Source organism: Tauraco erythrolophus, chromosome Z, assembly GCF_009769465.1.
Source record: "Tauraco erythrolophus isolate bTauEry1 chromosome Z, bTauEry1.pri, whole genome shotgun sequence".
NCBI lineage: Eukaryota > Metazoa > Chordata > Aves > Musophagiformes > Musophagidae > Tauraco > Tauraco erythrolophus.
Genome location: NC_141496.1, coordinates 13,914,686 through 13,931,535, shown reverse-complemented (window position 1 = coordinate 13,931,535; position 16,850 = coordinate 13,914,686). Strand labels below are relative to the sequence as shown.

Genomic DNA, 16,850 nt, shown 5'->3' with positions numbered 1-16,850 from the left:
TGGAGGTGTCCCTGCCCATGGCAGTGGGGTTGGAACTAGGTGATCTTTGAGGTCCCTCCCAACCCAAACCATTCTACGATTCTATGATTCTATTCTGCAACCTTGTTTGTTTTTAAAGAGAGGCAAAAACCACCCCAAAACTGAATGAAGTTTTTGTTGATGTTTAAAGGAATTAGTGCACAGAATTTTTGGTTTGGCAAGGAGGAAATTTATTCTGACTCAAAATAACTTTATCTCTCACTTTTTCCCTGTAGCAAGCATGACTGAAAAATCAGTCTTTGCCAGAACTTTCTCTTTGACCTATTGCCCTATGCTGGCTAGCTAGAGAAGCAGCTGTCACGAGTATAAATCTTCACACCTGCTGAAGCGGGGGTTTGTCTGCAGTAGCAGTCCTGCACTGTCTGACTGCCATGAAAAGCTAGCACAGAGATTTCGGTTCTGTTACTGGATTGTATTCCTGGGAATCCATGGTTTGCTTCTACGACATAAGCAAGCAGACACAAATCCTAGATGTATTGGCCTGTCCTAGATGTTGAGGCATTTGAAGTGGTACGTTTCCGTCTCAAGTAACTGTCTGATCACTACTGTATGTTCATGTTTTTTTAACCTTCATTGATACACATGAGTTGACCTAGATATAACAATCTCTACTCTTAGGTTTTGTGTATGGGATGTATACTCTTCCACAACTGATTATTTCCCTCCTTGAAAGAGCGGAGTACACTGAAGGCAGTGACACAGTGCTTTTGAGTATTTCACCGTGGGAAACCACATTTATTCTGAAACTGTTTTTCCTTCTAGACTGTTGGCTGTGATTATGAGATAATTCCAATGCAACTGAAGACCAGTGTGGAGTTTGCCTGGGAGATGGCTCTGCTTGTCGTACAGTGAAGATGATGTTTAATCAAAGTGAAGGATTTGGTAAAATGAGTTCTTTGTTTAAATTCTTCAGTTAGTGAAGTCATTTCTCTTCATAAAAAGGCTTAAGCGCTTCTCATTGCTAACTGAGTGATCGATCAGCGTAGGAAATTGTAAATGGATGTGTCACAGTTTTTAAGTTCACCTTGTCTAATAAAACTGAGGTCAGAGACCAACCAGACCCTACACAAATGATAATAAAACCCAGAATAGCAAATACATTTGCAAAATGAATGTAATTTACCGCCTTGGAAAATCAGGACCAAGGCTCTGGCAGTGTAAAGCACCAAGAAAATGCTGGAGTCAGTGGTTTTGGGATTCATTTCCAAGTGGCATAAATCTGATACCATTGTTTCTGGTTGACTGTGTGCCACCTCTTCTCCATGCAGAACTTTGCACTTCTGGTTCCTCTAAAATTTTCTGTGGCATGCCTCTGGCTTGGAAGGGGGAGGAAAGTAGCTCTCTGCAGGGTTAAGTTGGTCTGAGTCAGCACTTCGAGAACTGAGCCTTTCTTCACTGACAGCAGTGAGACATTCGAGCTTTAATTGCCTTGTGTGGGATGAATGGGAGCCAAAGCATCTAGAAGAGGGATTGGGAGACTAAAACTGAATGAGAATCATGGCAGTGAGTTGGAGATGAGAGAGAGACAAGATGAACAGCTTTGAATGGGGAGCCAGAACAGGAGAGGACAGGAGAGGGAGAGGTGAGAATACAGGGCACTGGAGAGCGTACTTAGAGCAAGGTCTGTGTCTGAAGAGTTGGCCTGGTACAGAGGTGGGAAGTCTCAAGAGCAATAATCGTTACCATGCTAGTGAGAAGGGAAAAAGTGTGGTGTGAGGGCGTGGCTTTGGCTGGCTTTTGGTTTGTTGTTGGGTTTTCTTTGTTTGTTTTCATAAAACAACTTGCACAAATACGATTTGTGCTAATAATTTAGAGCTGGTTTGAGAAGATTTTTCCAAAGTTTGGGGGAAAAGCACTTTTTAATATTTTGGATTTTTTTCTGTCCTGTGTCTAATTTCAACATTAGCATTAAAATTGACAATTACTTCTACAGTGATATGGAGCCAAGGGTCATGTGTGGTAGGGCACATGATTTATCCCAGAGTTTGATCTGATGAACTGCAGTATTAATTTGCAAAATGTTTGCCTGGCTTTTTAAATTCTAACGTTTTCTAGGTGTAATCTGATTCTGCAGATGAGTAGGGTTATTCTGTAGTACCACAATCTGATTTCTGGAATTTCCAAATGACTCTTCTAAAATGTTCTCAAATCTCTAGTTCTCTAAAGTTTAATTTCTCTTTTTTAATCAAATTTCTTCCTTGCTATGAAATCACAGTTCTAGCATCTAGAATAGATCAAATATATAGATTTGAAGATCTTAAACAAGCTTAAACAAGATCTTTATGTAAGCAAGAATTATAAACACAACTTCCTCTCATTTTCTGATGGATTTATCTGCACTGGCCTTCCAAGTTAGGGTCCATATCTTCTATTTTCAACATAATTTTAAGGTAGAATGTGTTGTAGTTTTATTTTAAAGCACCACTAATACCTGCAGAATTTTTATAGCACTGCAAACTCATTTTTGCCATACTGGGATGATTCACTGTTAAATGCCTTGCTTAAAAGAGAAAGAAAGTGGAACACTTCCCTGGAAGTGTTCAAGGCCAGGTTAGATGAGGCTTTGGGCAATCTGGTGTAGTGGAGGATTCTCTGCCCATGTCCGGGGGGTTTGGAACTAGATGATCTTTAAGGTCCCTTCCAACCCTAACCATTCTATGATTCCATGATTCTATGATTCTTGGATTTGCTTCCCTCTGCTCCATATCCCATAGGTGAACTGTGAAGATGCCTGCCACCTTGCAGCAGTGGAGGCTGTGTATGTACGTGAGACTTACAAAGGAAAATCTAGAGCTCTCTTCTCCTCCAATACTACAGTAATCCTCCAGCCTCTGATCTTTTACTTCTGCTACTCTAACATTCACTCTGCCTTTGACTGTGTGTGGGTTTTCGAAGGCTGCAGATGATGTGAAGTTTGTTTCAAAAAGAAGGTCCAGTACTGTAACACATGGGAGGATAAGTGCCTCTTATTTTATGTAAACTCATTTTCTGTTTTCCTCTTCACTTAGTTTTTCTTGCCCGAAGATTCGATAAACCTCACTGATAGGTGCTGCTGAGGGATATTAAGTAAAATTATTTCATTGCTTTCTTTAGATTCAGTAAAAAATGGATTGATTCTGCAGATTATTCCCCTCTAAAGATGTTGACTACTTTGCAGAAAAAAATAAGAAAAAGTGTCAGGAAAGGTAGAGGTGGGCTTCTCAGCTTTTAAGACAATATATGGATCTCACTGATGTTCACAAGTGTTAAACTGAGAATAGGAAAATAGTTTTATTCACAATATCTGGCTTCTTTTTGTCTCTGACAGGTACTGTGATTTTCTGTCTTGCAGTACAGATTTATGGCAGACTGACTACTGAATAGTTAATGTAAGCATGAAGACTTAAGGCTCATAAATTCCGTAAAGGTAACAAAACTAGACCAAATCATGCTGCCAGTCACTGGCATGGAAGATTCAAAGAGGTTTTCCTATGTTTAAAGGCACAGAGAAATAGAAAATCAAAGCTAATATGTTTTGATTTAAAGCTTTCCTCAGAACTAAAGTTCAGCAGGGCCTTTCTTGGGTCTGGTGCTGCAGCAGTGTGTATTCTGTCTCCAAGTTTACTAAGTTGCCAGCTCAGACTAATGAAATGCTAGGAAAGAGCATTTTAATAATTCAGCCTTTCACTGCAGGGCAGGGTGATCAGTTTTACCTGCAGTCTTACCTCTTCATGTTCAGAAAGTTTTAAATCTGTATTATTACTTGGGTTTTCTTTAAAATTCTTTGTCTTTCCTGTGAGCGCAAAATGGGAAGAGTGGGCCAGGGGCTCCCAAGACAGCTGCAGGAATGACAGCTTCATGTGTGTAATGGATTCCGTTAGAGTTTTGTGATGGAAAACAAGTCAGAGGTTTGATGTGCACAGATGGTCTCAGCTGTTGACAGTAATATTAGCAAGTACGTAGTCTGTACTTTGTTTTCAGAAGGTTCATTTGAGAATCATTCAAGTTGCTTCAGCTGGACTGTTATAGCAGAAACATTGCAACATGAGCAGGGAATTGAAAAGCAGAGCTCAGGCCTGGGCAAAGAAGTTACAAGCTCTCCTGTTGATAAGGTAGAAGAAGTCAGCTTTATTTTAAGCTAAAGTGTTTGAAATGGGAAATCCCTGTTCTTGTTCATGTTGTGATGGCTGTAAAAGAGCATTTTTGTGTGCAGCAGATCATTCACGAGGTGTGCCACCTCTTTTGGAAGGAGAATGAATTGCAGGGCTGGATGGGGAGAAGTGTTGGGATAGAAGAAAGACTGGGCAGAAGAAAGACTGAGGCACAAGGGACAGGGGCTTAGGGCTGTGGTAAGTGAATGGAGTGTGGATTAAGTGGGTAGCAAAAAGGGGGAATGAGGTTGTGAGTATCTGCCTGGGAGGTGGAGGGTGGCTGGGAAAAGGATGATGATCCTAAAGATGAAGAATTGTCCTGTCTTCACCCTTTTGTGCGTATAGGTAGGAACGAATTTTCCAGTTTTTAGTGGCAAGAGGACAATGGATTTAAATTTATGAAAATTTGGACATGAAGGATTGTACAGTAGGGCTGGAGGTGTCTTACTGTGTCTGTCAGAAGGTGAAATTAGGTGCATGTCACTCCTGTGGAGGGCTGAATTTTAGCAAAGTGATGGGAAAACAAGGAAACTGTGACTGTACTCACCCTAACCTGAAGTTTATCCTGGTCCTGTTATCCTCCTGACCAACTTGGCTGGGACTGAATCAACACATGCCATGGTCTCCTTGCTACCCCTGTTTCTGTTTTGTGCAACCAAGTGCAGACAAATCTGGTACATGCCTGGTATATGATTCAAGATGGAGTCTGAACCCAGCCATGATGCAAATATGGGTCTAAGAGGCTGGAAGGTCTTCTGGAGCCTCATTTCAGAGACTCTCTCTGGACTATCGTTTTTTCCCGTTACCATCACACGCTGCAATGCTCCTTCTATTCCATGGGAGTATTCCATACCTTGACTTGCAAACCGAATATGCCAGTGGAAGCCTGTGCTGTAATATTCTTGTGGTAGTGCCTAGAGCCTGGCCTAGAGGAAAGTTGTGTCTCAGGAACATGCAGTTTTAAGAGAGAGAAGCTCACAGATAGGACAAACTAGAGAGTGGGATGTGAGGTGTTGTGGTAAGAATAGCTAGATCTGATTATCAACTGATCTGTGATACTGTGCAAACGACCTCGGTGAAATTACTCCTTTCTCACAGCAATGGGAAAATAGAAACAAGCTTTTCAGTCCTGGTAGAACTGTGCCCACAACAAGGGTTGCATGAATTTATTCACTTTGTACTGTCATCCATGTTCAAGAGAATATAGATTTAATTTTAATCAGAAAGGGAAGATTAATAGCATCTGAGAGCTGCCATTTCACGGGTGTGTGGGAGCACCCACAATATGGATGCTTCAGGATTTAATGAACACAGCATGTAGGTTGGACAGCTGACATTTTGACTATTATTGAATCTCGGATCTCATAGATCCTTATCGGATGAAACCATATAACCAGGAAAAATTCTATAAATGCCATCCACATCATTTTTAAACAAAAATTTATTATGTTGAATGGTAAACTCAAAAGCTTGCTGCTGATTAGCTTTGCTTTCAAAAGCAGATAATATTCATTGGGAATTAGCATGAGGTTCTGGGAAATCAGGAGGTAATTTAGCTATTTAAAAAAGGGACGGCAGGGAGGAAGCGAATGTGATACATTGACAAAATGGTAACCTCTATCACCAGACAGTTGCAATATGTTTAAAATCAGGTTTGTGAGCAACAGCAGGTGATACAGACAAATAATTACGCAAAAGCTTGAGAGGATACAGATTTTTATGTTAAAACAGAAAGAAAATTATGTTTTATTGTTTTTATACTGTGTGTTTTGAATAAATGTTATTCTAATTATACTAAAAAAAAAAAAAACCTACTGGAAAAGGATACCAAGGTTGCAAAGCCAAGCTCTCAGGACATGACACAATTAAGATTTCTCACACTGTGTTAATTTGGCCTACTTGTGAGTATACTTTCTAATCAAGTCTTTAGTTACATGATCACACACTGTGTTCATGACACGTCTCCTCTACGCTGACTGAATAGAACATTTGGGAGAGTCACTAGAGCTTGGTTACTTGTAGTAGGCCTAGACTGATTTCCTATAATAAAGTTATTCAGTAATCCTCCAGATTTTGCTATTCTCTTCACTTATGAAAAACTGAAAAGTTTGAATTTCCACGGTCAGGCTAGGAAACTTGTAAAAGGTGACAACTGGGAAACTCTCCCTGCTGAATGCTATTCACAGGAAAAATATATATGGCATTTCATTTGGAAGGGACTGAAGTAGATAGATTTTTTTTTTTTTTGGTACCATAAGCAACATAAGACAGAACAAATATTTACCACGCCACAATAGACCTGCAAAGAAAATTCATGTATTAAAGACTTTGGGGCATTTACTTATGACAGTAGGTTGTTGTACAGCATATAAGTACCTCTGGTAGGTGGAGAGCATTGGTACTGAAGATCACTTTGTGTGCTCAGTGTGGTTTATCACACTCATGAGAGTAAGTAATCAAAGGTGATAAGCTTATTTCACAAGAAAGGCGAGTGGGATGTGAATCTCAGAGTTTAGTTCATGACCTCAGGAGTGTGCGATGAGAAATGAGGAACCACGTACGTTCCAACCTTGAAGTAAAACCAGCAGAAACTGCAGCTCACACTGCCAAGGTGCCTGCTTGTAGAGCTGTTACCCATTCAATTTCTAAAGCCCAGCCAGGAGCAATAGTAAGAAAGCTATCCTAGTCTGCGTTCAAATTTCTATGTGAACTTCTATTTTTACCGATTTTATTCAGTAGCAATAGCAGTTCCCTAGAAGGTAGAAGCATAGAGGCTGATGTCATATATTGCCTGTGGTACAAAGTTCTGTAATAGATACTGCGGATTCATTCTTAACACACATGCCAAAATTCTCTTTTTACAGATAACTTTATACATGAGGAGCTGTTGAACTTCCTTGTGAAGAAGAAGGAAAAAGAAAAAGGGATGTCTATAAGTTTTGGAAGAATGGGCAGACATCCAGGGAGGACTACAGGGAGGAAGTTAGGGCATGTAGGGAGATAATCAGGGGGGCAAAAGCCCAACTGGAACTTAGACTAGCCTGCTCCGTAAAGGACAACAAAAAGTCCTTCTATAAATACATTAATAACAAAAGGAGGGCTAAAGATCACCTCCAGCTCCTACTGGACAAAAGGAGTACATTAAGTCACTAGGGACGAGGACAAGGCTGAGGTCCTTAATGCCTTCTTTGCCTCAGTCTTTAATAATAAGGTTAGTAGTTCCCAGGTGAGCTGGCCTTCGGTGTCTGAGGGCAGGGAGGGAGAGCAAATCGAAGCTCCTGTGATCCAAGAGGAACGGGTCAAGGATCTGCTTCACCAGCTGGATGCCCACAAGTCTATGGGGCCTGGTGGTATCCACCCGAGGTTCCTGAGAGAGCTGGCGGATGTCATTGCCAAACCCATGTCCATTATCTCTGGGCAGTCTTGGCTCACTGGGGAGGTTCCGCTGGACTGGAGGCTGGTGGATGTTACCCCCATTTACAAAAAAGGGCGGAAGGAGGATCCGGGGAACTACAGGCCTGTCAGTCTGACCTCAGTGACGGGCAAAGTCATGGAACAGGTTATCTTGAGTGCTATTAATGAGCACATACAGGTTAACCGGGTGATCAGGCCCAGTCAACATGGGTTTATGAAAGGCAGGTCTTGCCAATCAAACCTGATCACCTTCTATGATGGGGTGACCCGCCTGGTTGACGAGGGAAGGGCTGTGGATGTAGTTTCCTTGACCTCAGTGAAGTCTTTGATACAGTTTCTCATAGTGTTCTGGTTGAGAAACTGATAACTGCTGGCCTGGATAGGCACACCCTCCTTTGGGTTAAAAACTGGCTGGATGGCCGGGCCCAAAGAGTGGTGGTAAATGGGGCTAAATCCGGCTGGAGGCCGGTCACCAGTGGGGTTCCCCAGGGCTCAGTGCTGGGTCCGGTTCTGTTTAACATCTTTATCAATGACCTGGATGAGGGGATCGAATGTACCCTCAGTAAATTTGCGGACGACACCAAGCTGGGAGGCTGTGTCGATCTGCTCGAGGGTAGGGAGGCCCTTCAGAGGGATTTGAACAGACTGGATCGTTGGGCTGAGGCCAATGGCATGAGCTTTAATAAGGCCAAGTGCAGAGTCCTTCACTTGGGGTACAAAAACCCCAAGCATCGCTATAGGCTCGGGGAAGAGTGGCTGGAGAGCTGCCTGGCGGAGAAGGACCTGGAAGTGTTGGTTGACTACCGGCTTGATATGAGCCAGCAGTGTGCCCAGGTGGCCAAAAAGGCCAATGGGATACTGGTGTGTATCAAGAATAGTGTGACCAGCAGGAACAAGGAAGTGATCCTGCCCCTTTACTCAGCACTGGTGAGGCCGCACCTGGAATATTGTGTCCAGTTTTGGGCCCCTCGCTTTAAGAGAGATATTGAGCTCCTGGAGCAAGTCCAGAGAAGGGCGACTAAACTGGTCAAGGGGCTGGAAAATAAAACTTATGAGGAGCGGCTGAGGGAATTGGGGCTGTTTAGCCTAGAGAAGAGGAGGCTGAGGGGAGACCTGATTACAGCCTACAAATACTTGAGAAGGGATGGTGGGGAGGTGGGGGAAGGGCTCTTATGTAAAGAATATTAATAATGATTCTATTAGTTAGAATCATAGGATCATAGAATGGTTAGGGCTCGAAGGGACCTTCAAAGGTCATCTAGTCCAACCCCCCTGCAAGGAACAGGGATATCTCCAACTAGATCAGGTTGCTCAGGGCCTCGTCCAACCTGGCCTCGAACATCTCCAGGGATGGAGCATCCACCACCTCTCTGGGCAACCTGTTCCAGTGTTCTACAACTCTCATGGTAAAAAATTTTTTCCTAATATCCAATCTGAATCTACCTCCCTCTATTTTAAAACCATTACCCCTTGTCCTATCACAACTGGCCCTCCTGAACAGCCTCTCCCCATCTTTCTTGTAGGCCCCCTTGAGGTACTGGAAGACCGCTATAAGGTCACCCCAGAGCCTCCTCTTCTCCAGGCTGAACAGCCCCGACTGTTTCAGCCTGTCCTCATAGGAAAGGTGCTCCAGCCCTCTTATCATCTTCGTGGCCCTCCTCTGGACCCTCTCCAACTGGTCCATGTCCTTCTTATGTTGGGGGCTCCAGAACTGGATGCAGTACTCCAGGTGAGGTTTCATGAGGGCAGAGTAGAGGGGGAGAATCACCTCTCTCGACCTGCTGGCCAAGCTCCTCTTGATGCAGCCCAGGACGCGGTTGGCCTTCTGGGCCGCAAGAGCACATTGCTGGCTCATATTGAGCTTCTCATCCACCAGTACTCCCAAGTCCTTCTCCTCAGGGCTGCTCTCGATCCATTCACCACCCAGTCTGTATTTGTGCCTGGGATTGCCACGACCCAGATGTAGGACCTTGCACTTGGCCTGGTTGAACTTCATGAGGTTGACACGGGCCCACCTCTCCAGCCTGTCGAGGTCCCTCTGGATGGCATCCCTCCCTTCCAGCGTGTCGACGGCACCACACAGCTTGTTGTCATCGGCGAACTTGCTGAGGGTGCACTCCATGCCACTGTCCATGTCACCGACAAAGATGTTGAAGAGGGCCGGGCCCAACATGGACCCCTGAGGGACGCCACTCGTGACCGGTCTCCACTTGGACATCGAGCCGTTGACCACTACTCTCTGAGTGCAGCCATTGAGCCAATTCCTTATTCACCGAGTGGTCCATCCATCAAACCCATGCCTCTCTAGTTTAGAGAGAAGAATGTTGTGCGGGACAGTGTCAAAAGCTTTGCACAAGTCCAGGTAGATGATATCCGTTGGTCGACCCTTGTCCACCGATGCTGTCACCCCATCATAAAAGGCCACCAAGTTGGTCAGGCACGATCTGCCTTTGGTGAAGCCGTGTTGGCTGTCACCCACCACCTCCTTGCTCTCCATGTGCCTTAGCATGGTTCCCAGGAGAATCTGCTCCATGACCTTGCCAGGCACAGAGGTGAGGCTGACCGGCCTGTAGTTGCCCGGGTCCTCCTTGTTCCCCTTTTTAAATATGGGGGTTACGTTCCCTCTCTTCCAGTCATCAGGGACCTCGCCAGACCGCCACGACTTCTCAAATACAATGGCCAGTGGCTTGGCAACTTCATCCGCCAGTTCCTTCAGGACCCGTGGATGGATCTCATCAGGTCCCATGGACTTGTGCACCTTCAAGTTCCTCAGATGTTCCCGAACCTGCTCTTCAAGTACAGTGGGCAGTGGTTCATCCTCACAGTCCCTGCTAGTTCTTTCCACAGCTTGGGCAGTAAGACAAGAGGCTTTATCAGTGAAGACTGAGGCAAAAAAGTCATTGAGTAACTCAGCCTTCTCTATGTCGCGGGTGACCAGAGCACCAGTATCCTTCCGGAGGGGGCCTACATTCTCCTTGGACTTCCTTTTGTCCCCTACATACCTATAGAAGCTCTTCTTATTGCTTTTTATATCCCTTGCCAAATTCAATTCCTTCAGGGCTTTAGCCTTCCTCACCTGATCCCTGGTCACTCGTACAGCTTCTCTGTATTCCTCCCAGGCTATCTGTCTCCGCTTCCACCCTCTATAGGCTAACCTCTTCATTTTCAGTTGGTCCAGGAGCTCCTTGCTCATCCACGCGGGCTTCCTGGTCTTTTTGCCTGACTTGTTCTTCATCGGGATGCACCTCTGCTGAGCTTGGAGGAGGTGCTCCTTGAATGTGGACCAACTTTCCTGGGCCCCTCGTCCCTCCAGGGCCGCCTCCCACGGCACTTTGCCCATCAGGTCCTTGAAGAGGCTGAAGTCCGCCTTCTTGAAGTCTAGGGCACAGAGCTTGCTGTATAGTTTCCTTGCTGCCCCGTGGATCTTGAACTCCACCGTGTCGTGGTCACTGCAGCCAAGGCTGTCCTTAAGTTTCACATCGCCCACCAGTCCCTCCCTGTTGGTGAGCACAAGGTCAAGCATGGCACCCCTCCTTGTCGGCTCCTCTATCACTTGCAGGAGGAAGTTGTCGTCCACGCATTCCAGGAACCTCCTGGACTGCCCGTGCCCTGACGTATTGTCTCTCCAACAGATGTCAGGGTGGTTGAAGTCCCCCATGAGGACCAGGGCTTGTGACCGTGAGGCTGCTTCTATCTGGCTATAAAGCGCCTCATCTGCTCTGTCCTCCTGGCCAGGTGGCCTGTAACAGACCCCTACCATAACATCCCCTATCCGTCCCCGTCCTCTAATCTTGACCCATAAGCTCTCTGTCAGCTCGTCCTCCAACCCCAGGCGAAGCTCCACGCACTCCAGCCGGTTGCTGACGTAGAGAGCGACACCCCCTCCTCGTCTCCCCTTCCTGTCCTTTCTAAAAAGCTTATACCCCTCCATGTTGACACTCCAGTCATAGGAGTCGTCCCACCACGTCTCCGTGATGCCAATAAGGTCGTAGCCCTGCTCATGTGCACGCATCTCCAGCTCATCCTGTTTATTTCCCATGCTGCGTGCGTTGGTGTACATACACTTCAGCTGGGCCTCCGACAAAGCCGACTCGCTGGCTGGAGCGACAGGGGTTCTCTTGGACGGCAGTGTAAGTTCGTTTGAACATACCTGCGATCCTTCCTCAGCTTCTGGACCCTCGGTGCTGGCACTGGTGCCATGCTGACAGCCGTATGACTCTGACTTCTTGGCTGGAGCGGCTGGAATTCCCTTCTTCTGTTCTACAGGTACTTCCAGCATATCTTTATCATTCTTGGTATTCCCCCCTTCCCCCTTCAAATCTAGTTTAAAGCCCTGCCAATGATCCCTGCTAGCTTTTGAGCTAAGACCCTGGTTCCCCTCTGAGAAAGGCAAGTCCCATCCGGTGCCATCAGACCTGGTTCAGCGAAAGCCTCCCCACCTTGTTGTCACCTTGTTATGGGTGATAGGACAAGAGGAAATGGGTACAAGCTTAGTCAGGGGAGGTTCAGGTTGGATGTTAAAAAGAATTTCTTCTCTGAAAGGGTTGTCAGCCACTGGAATAGGCTGTCCAGGGAGGTGGTTGAGTCCCCATCCCTGGATGTATTTAAGAAAAGGGTGGATGAACTGCTTAGGGATATGGTTTAATGGGGGATTAGGGACGGTTGGACTGGATGATCTCTAAGGTCTTTTCCAACCTAGAAATTCTATGATTCTATGAAAATCAGTAGTTCATAAAAATCTGTTTAGCTGATCATAGTAATTTGAGGCATTTCAATGATGTTTGGGTTTTGGTAGCAAGGCCATCTATGGGAAACAGTTGTGGAGAAGTTAAGAGAACGTACATGGAAGGTACATGACTTAGGAGAAGGTACATGGAATGATGCACATACCTGTACATTGGTGACAGATGAAAACTTTCCTTGCAAATTGAAAAGACCTTTCCCACAACAGGCTGTTAATTTGCTGGGAATCCCTGGCATTTCTCCAGAGTTGGAGAATGCCAGAGTCCTTGGATATTGTTACGGAGATGTTGATGCTCATCTATGGAGTAGATTTCACCTGGTCCTGCTCAGAAAAGCATTCACCTCCATATCCCTTCTGAATGCCACAATACGTACTCGTATTCCCCAGCTGATGCTGGAAAACCTGGGTTGGGAAGTCACACTGTTAACTAACTGAAATACAGGTTCTGTGATAGCACATTTGTATATATTTTCAAGCAAAGCTGGTGTTTTAATAATCTTATACCTAAGTACAATGCAGTGATATTTTTGTTGTTCACCTCTGTGAACCTTTCTTGTCTCTTAGGATACGTTGATATTGGGCTAATTCCGAAAGGTGCAAGGGGAATCAAAGTCATGGAAGTTGCAGAAGCAGGAAATTTCCTTGCTGTGCGAAGCAAAGACCCAGAAAAATACTATCTGAATGGAGGCTTTATCATCCAGTGGAATGGTGAATACAAAGTGGCAGGAACGATATTTCAGTATGACAGAACAGGGGATCTAGAAAATCTCAGTGCTCCAGGACCCACCAATGAATCAATATGGATTCAGGTAAATAGGAGATCACTAGCAGAACCTGCTGGATTTGAATGTCAGCAGAATGTGCTGAGGCTCTGAAACTGAGGCTGGAAAAATACTTATATTTGTATATGAACCACTCTATTAGCATGCTGTCTTGCAAATATCAGTTGAGCTATTTTGGAGAGAAGTAAACAAATTGCTTAAGAGGTTTGTTCATCCTGCCTGAAAATAGATGTCCAGTGTCATAGTTTGATGATTATTAAGGGCTGGTATATCTGGTGCTGTCAATAGGATAGGGATCTTTCCACCTGTAGTTGGACAGTCCTATGCCTAAATTTCCCTGTCTCTTGTGCCAGCTTAGACCAACACATGGCTGTGATCTGAGCTAGACCCAAATGAAAAGTAACTGTTGATCACAAAAAAAGAGCTGCAGTAAGGCTGTGTTGAGCGAGAGCTAGGGAATGCTGACAGCAGTGACAGCGTACACTGAGCAAGAAAATGCAACGTTAGATAGATGGATTAATATCTTATGGTAAGTGAAATGTATCCATTTAGCATCCAAAGAGGTTGCTCTCTTTGTTTCTTGTCTGTTGTTTTATAGATTCTGACTTAAACTTATTCAGCTTCTTTTAATTCTGCAAAAATAGTTTTAAATTGCCTCTTTGTTCTCTGAATGTGTCTTTCCTGACTTGTTTGCCTGTGTATCCACCATGCAATTAGAAGTATTAGGGGAGTGATGAGAGCCACTTAGACACTTTGAATGTCTGGTGAGAAGGCACACCTAGTGGGTGCTCAACGTTCACTGTCAGAAACAAGGTCAAGGAAACGATTAGGAGGAAGAGTAGAATTTCATTGCTGAAGTCTTATCTCTTGACGATGTTTTTCTTTTATCCCTCAGTAAATTTCTCGAGTGGCTCTTCTCAAGTGGAATTTTCCTTCTTAATCCAGAAACACGGAAAAATAACAAGGCAGTTATCTGAATGAAGTCTCTAATTTTCTGACCTACTGGTTATTTTGTAACAGCTCTTTCCTATGGGTAGGGAAATTATCATTTATAATGGTGTTAGGCAATAGCTCTTAATCAGCAGCACATTTGACAGTGCCTTGGATGGGCTTTGCATTATATTTTCTTACAGTCAATAGGATACCAGTTGTGCTGACCCACTTACTCCCACCTGTGCTTGCAAAAGTGCATGGCAAACAGCTATATCTTAGAAAGATACACGTGTGCACTAGTCTTGGTGCACAAATGGAAATTTTGCTGGTCTCCTTCTCTGAACTGGTAGTATGCTCCAAAATGGGCTGGTTTAAACCTTGTCAATTCTTCTGTTTTCACGCTTAGAAAGCTTTGGGCCAGTAGATTATGGAAATCATAAATACCACACTCTTTTTCCAGCTACTTTTTCAAGAAACTAACCCTGGAATCAAGTATGAATATACTGTACGTAAAGAAGAAAGTCATCAGAATGAGATTGGAGAGCCCGAGTATTTTTGGCAGTATGGAGACTGGACAGCCTGCAGCGTTACCTGTGGAAAAGGTAATTCCTCACTTCCTTTTTCTATTACTGTTCATCTTCATTACTGGTAAATCTCATCTTTACTTTTAAGTTATCCAGACAGTGTTCTCAAAGAGGTAAGGCTCTTTAATCTACGTTTGGTGGGAAAGCAGATCACATGGTTATAGTAATATATTTGGGCTTTAAAATAAAATGTTATTAAATCATTTAAGGTAAATAAGTTTCTATAATACCTGCCCAGAAATTCTCTACCTCTGTGAATTGAAAGCAAAAACTACATTTTTCTTTTCCTCATAGTCTGTTGTCAATGTTGGTCGCAGCAACGCTGCTTCTCAGCAATACTAATTCGTGGCCTAGTATTGTTTCCCTACTGAATCTTTCCAATATGTTGAACTACAAAAAATATTATTTATTTCTGTCCTGCCTTGATAAGCAACAATTCCTTTTGTGCCTTTCTCAATAATTATTTACATCAGTCTTGAGAACTTATGAATCTGCCACTCTCAGTAAAATGGCTTGGGAATAGCTGCAGTTATATTGTAGTTCTGTGCACCATGTTAAACCAGACAGGCAGAATGACAACCAGAGGTGGAATATAACAACAGGTCTAGAAGTTTGCCTTTGGTAGCACACAGAAAATGCTAGCAGGCAAACTTTCTTTACAGTGCTTAGAGAATCAATGAGATGAAGTTAATGCTAGCAGTAAGCCAATGATACTGATCAAAGGATTGAAAGTATCTTTACAAAAGTAAAGGTTTCTAATCCATTCTTTGTGGGAATAGGTTTTTAAAAGATGAGAAAAATGTTATGTGTGAAAGGAAGTCTGCACTTGAGGAGAAGACATTGCAGCCTTCTGTCGGAATTAGTTTATGAGTTTGACTGGACAGAAGAAGAGTCCTGGAGATACAATGGGAACTTTGTTCTTTGACTGTCTGTGTGAAAAGTGTACAAAACAGTAGAAGATCAATGTTACAGCCACTGGACAAAACATGAAATAAGCCTTTTCTCTTTCTAGTACTAGGAGTTTGTTGGTGTTTTTTGATAATCACTGCTTGCTTTAACTACTTTTCAGAAAGAAAGAAAAAGACAACAAATGTTGTAACAAATTGAGCTGGGAGTCTAGCAGTAGTGATGATTACAGGAGTAACAATTTTTAAATATTTCTTGTCAGGGAAGACACTAAAAAAATGCCTTTTCAGAGATTGGAACAAAACGCATTGTATGGCCTTCATTTTAGAAGATTAAAAGAAGAATTTTAGAAGAATAGTGTAAATTACACCGCTCCAATAACATTCCTATATGTTAAAAAAATATTTTGATATATATAGTAGACAGAAAGATGTTTGCACATCCATCCATCCATCCATCCATCCATCCATCCATCCATCCATCCATCCATCCATAAGTATATGTTTGTGCTAATACCTCTGTGGTTTGGTTTGGGGTTTTTTCTTTGAGAAGAGTCAGCACAAAACACCATGTGCTTTCTGGTTACAGAAAAAAAAAATATTTTCTTTAAATAGGTACCCAAAACAAGTGTTTTGCTTAATTACACTCTGTGTTCTAGTTCTGTTACCTAGTTGTGTTTAATATAACAATTGGCATGATAACAAAAAGAGGGGTTAGAGAGTGTTATTAGACTGCTTCTTATGTTGTTTTGTGTTTTTTTTCACATCAGCTCCACTTTTCCCAGAACTATTTCTCACTAAGTAAATTATAACCCTGTGTACTACCTTTGGGCTAAAGAACTATGTGGCTTGGCTTTGATTTCTAACTGCCACGTGGATTACTTAAGTAGAGTACTGCAGGATATGGTGGGTTTTTTTCCAGTTTTTATTAAATAAGTGGCTTCCCCTGTTTACTGTCTTAGAGCTTTTAATAAATATTTCTTTAGCTCATTGGCTTTTTCTTTGCGTAAGTAGAAATGATATGTTTCAGGCAAGATTGTGCACTTATTGACACGAATTTACAGGGCAACCAAGAGGTGCATCACAGTTCAAAAAGAGCAAAGAATCATAGAATCATAGAATCATAGAATGGTTAGGGTTGGAAAGGAACCTCAAAGATCATCTAGTACCAACCCCCCTGCCATGGCAGGGAAACCCTCCACTACACCAGGTTGCCCAAAGCCTCATCCAGCCTGGCCTTGAACACCTCCAGGGATGGGGCATCCACAACTTGTCTGGGCAACCTGTTCCAGTACCTCCCCACCCTCAATGTAAAGAAT

The 16,850-nt window shown here is 43.5% G+C and overlaps 1 protein-coding gene across 1 annotated transcript in view; it reads left to right on the top strand.

The window, feature by feature from the left end:
* The window catches only part of ADAMTS12 (ADAM metallopeptidase with thrombospondin type 1 motif 12), a 200,016-nt gene that overhangs the window by 137,094 nt on the left and 46,072 nt on the right, over positions 1-16,850 (top strand). The window contains 4 exon segments of the mRNA XM_086629244.1: positions 802-820; positions 823-921; positions 12,892-13,136; positions 14,503-14,644. Coding sequence (XP_086485370.1) covers positions 802-820; positions 823-921; positions 12,892-13,136; positions 14,503-14,644 — 505 coding nt within the window.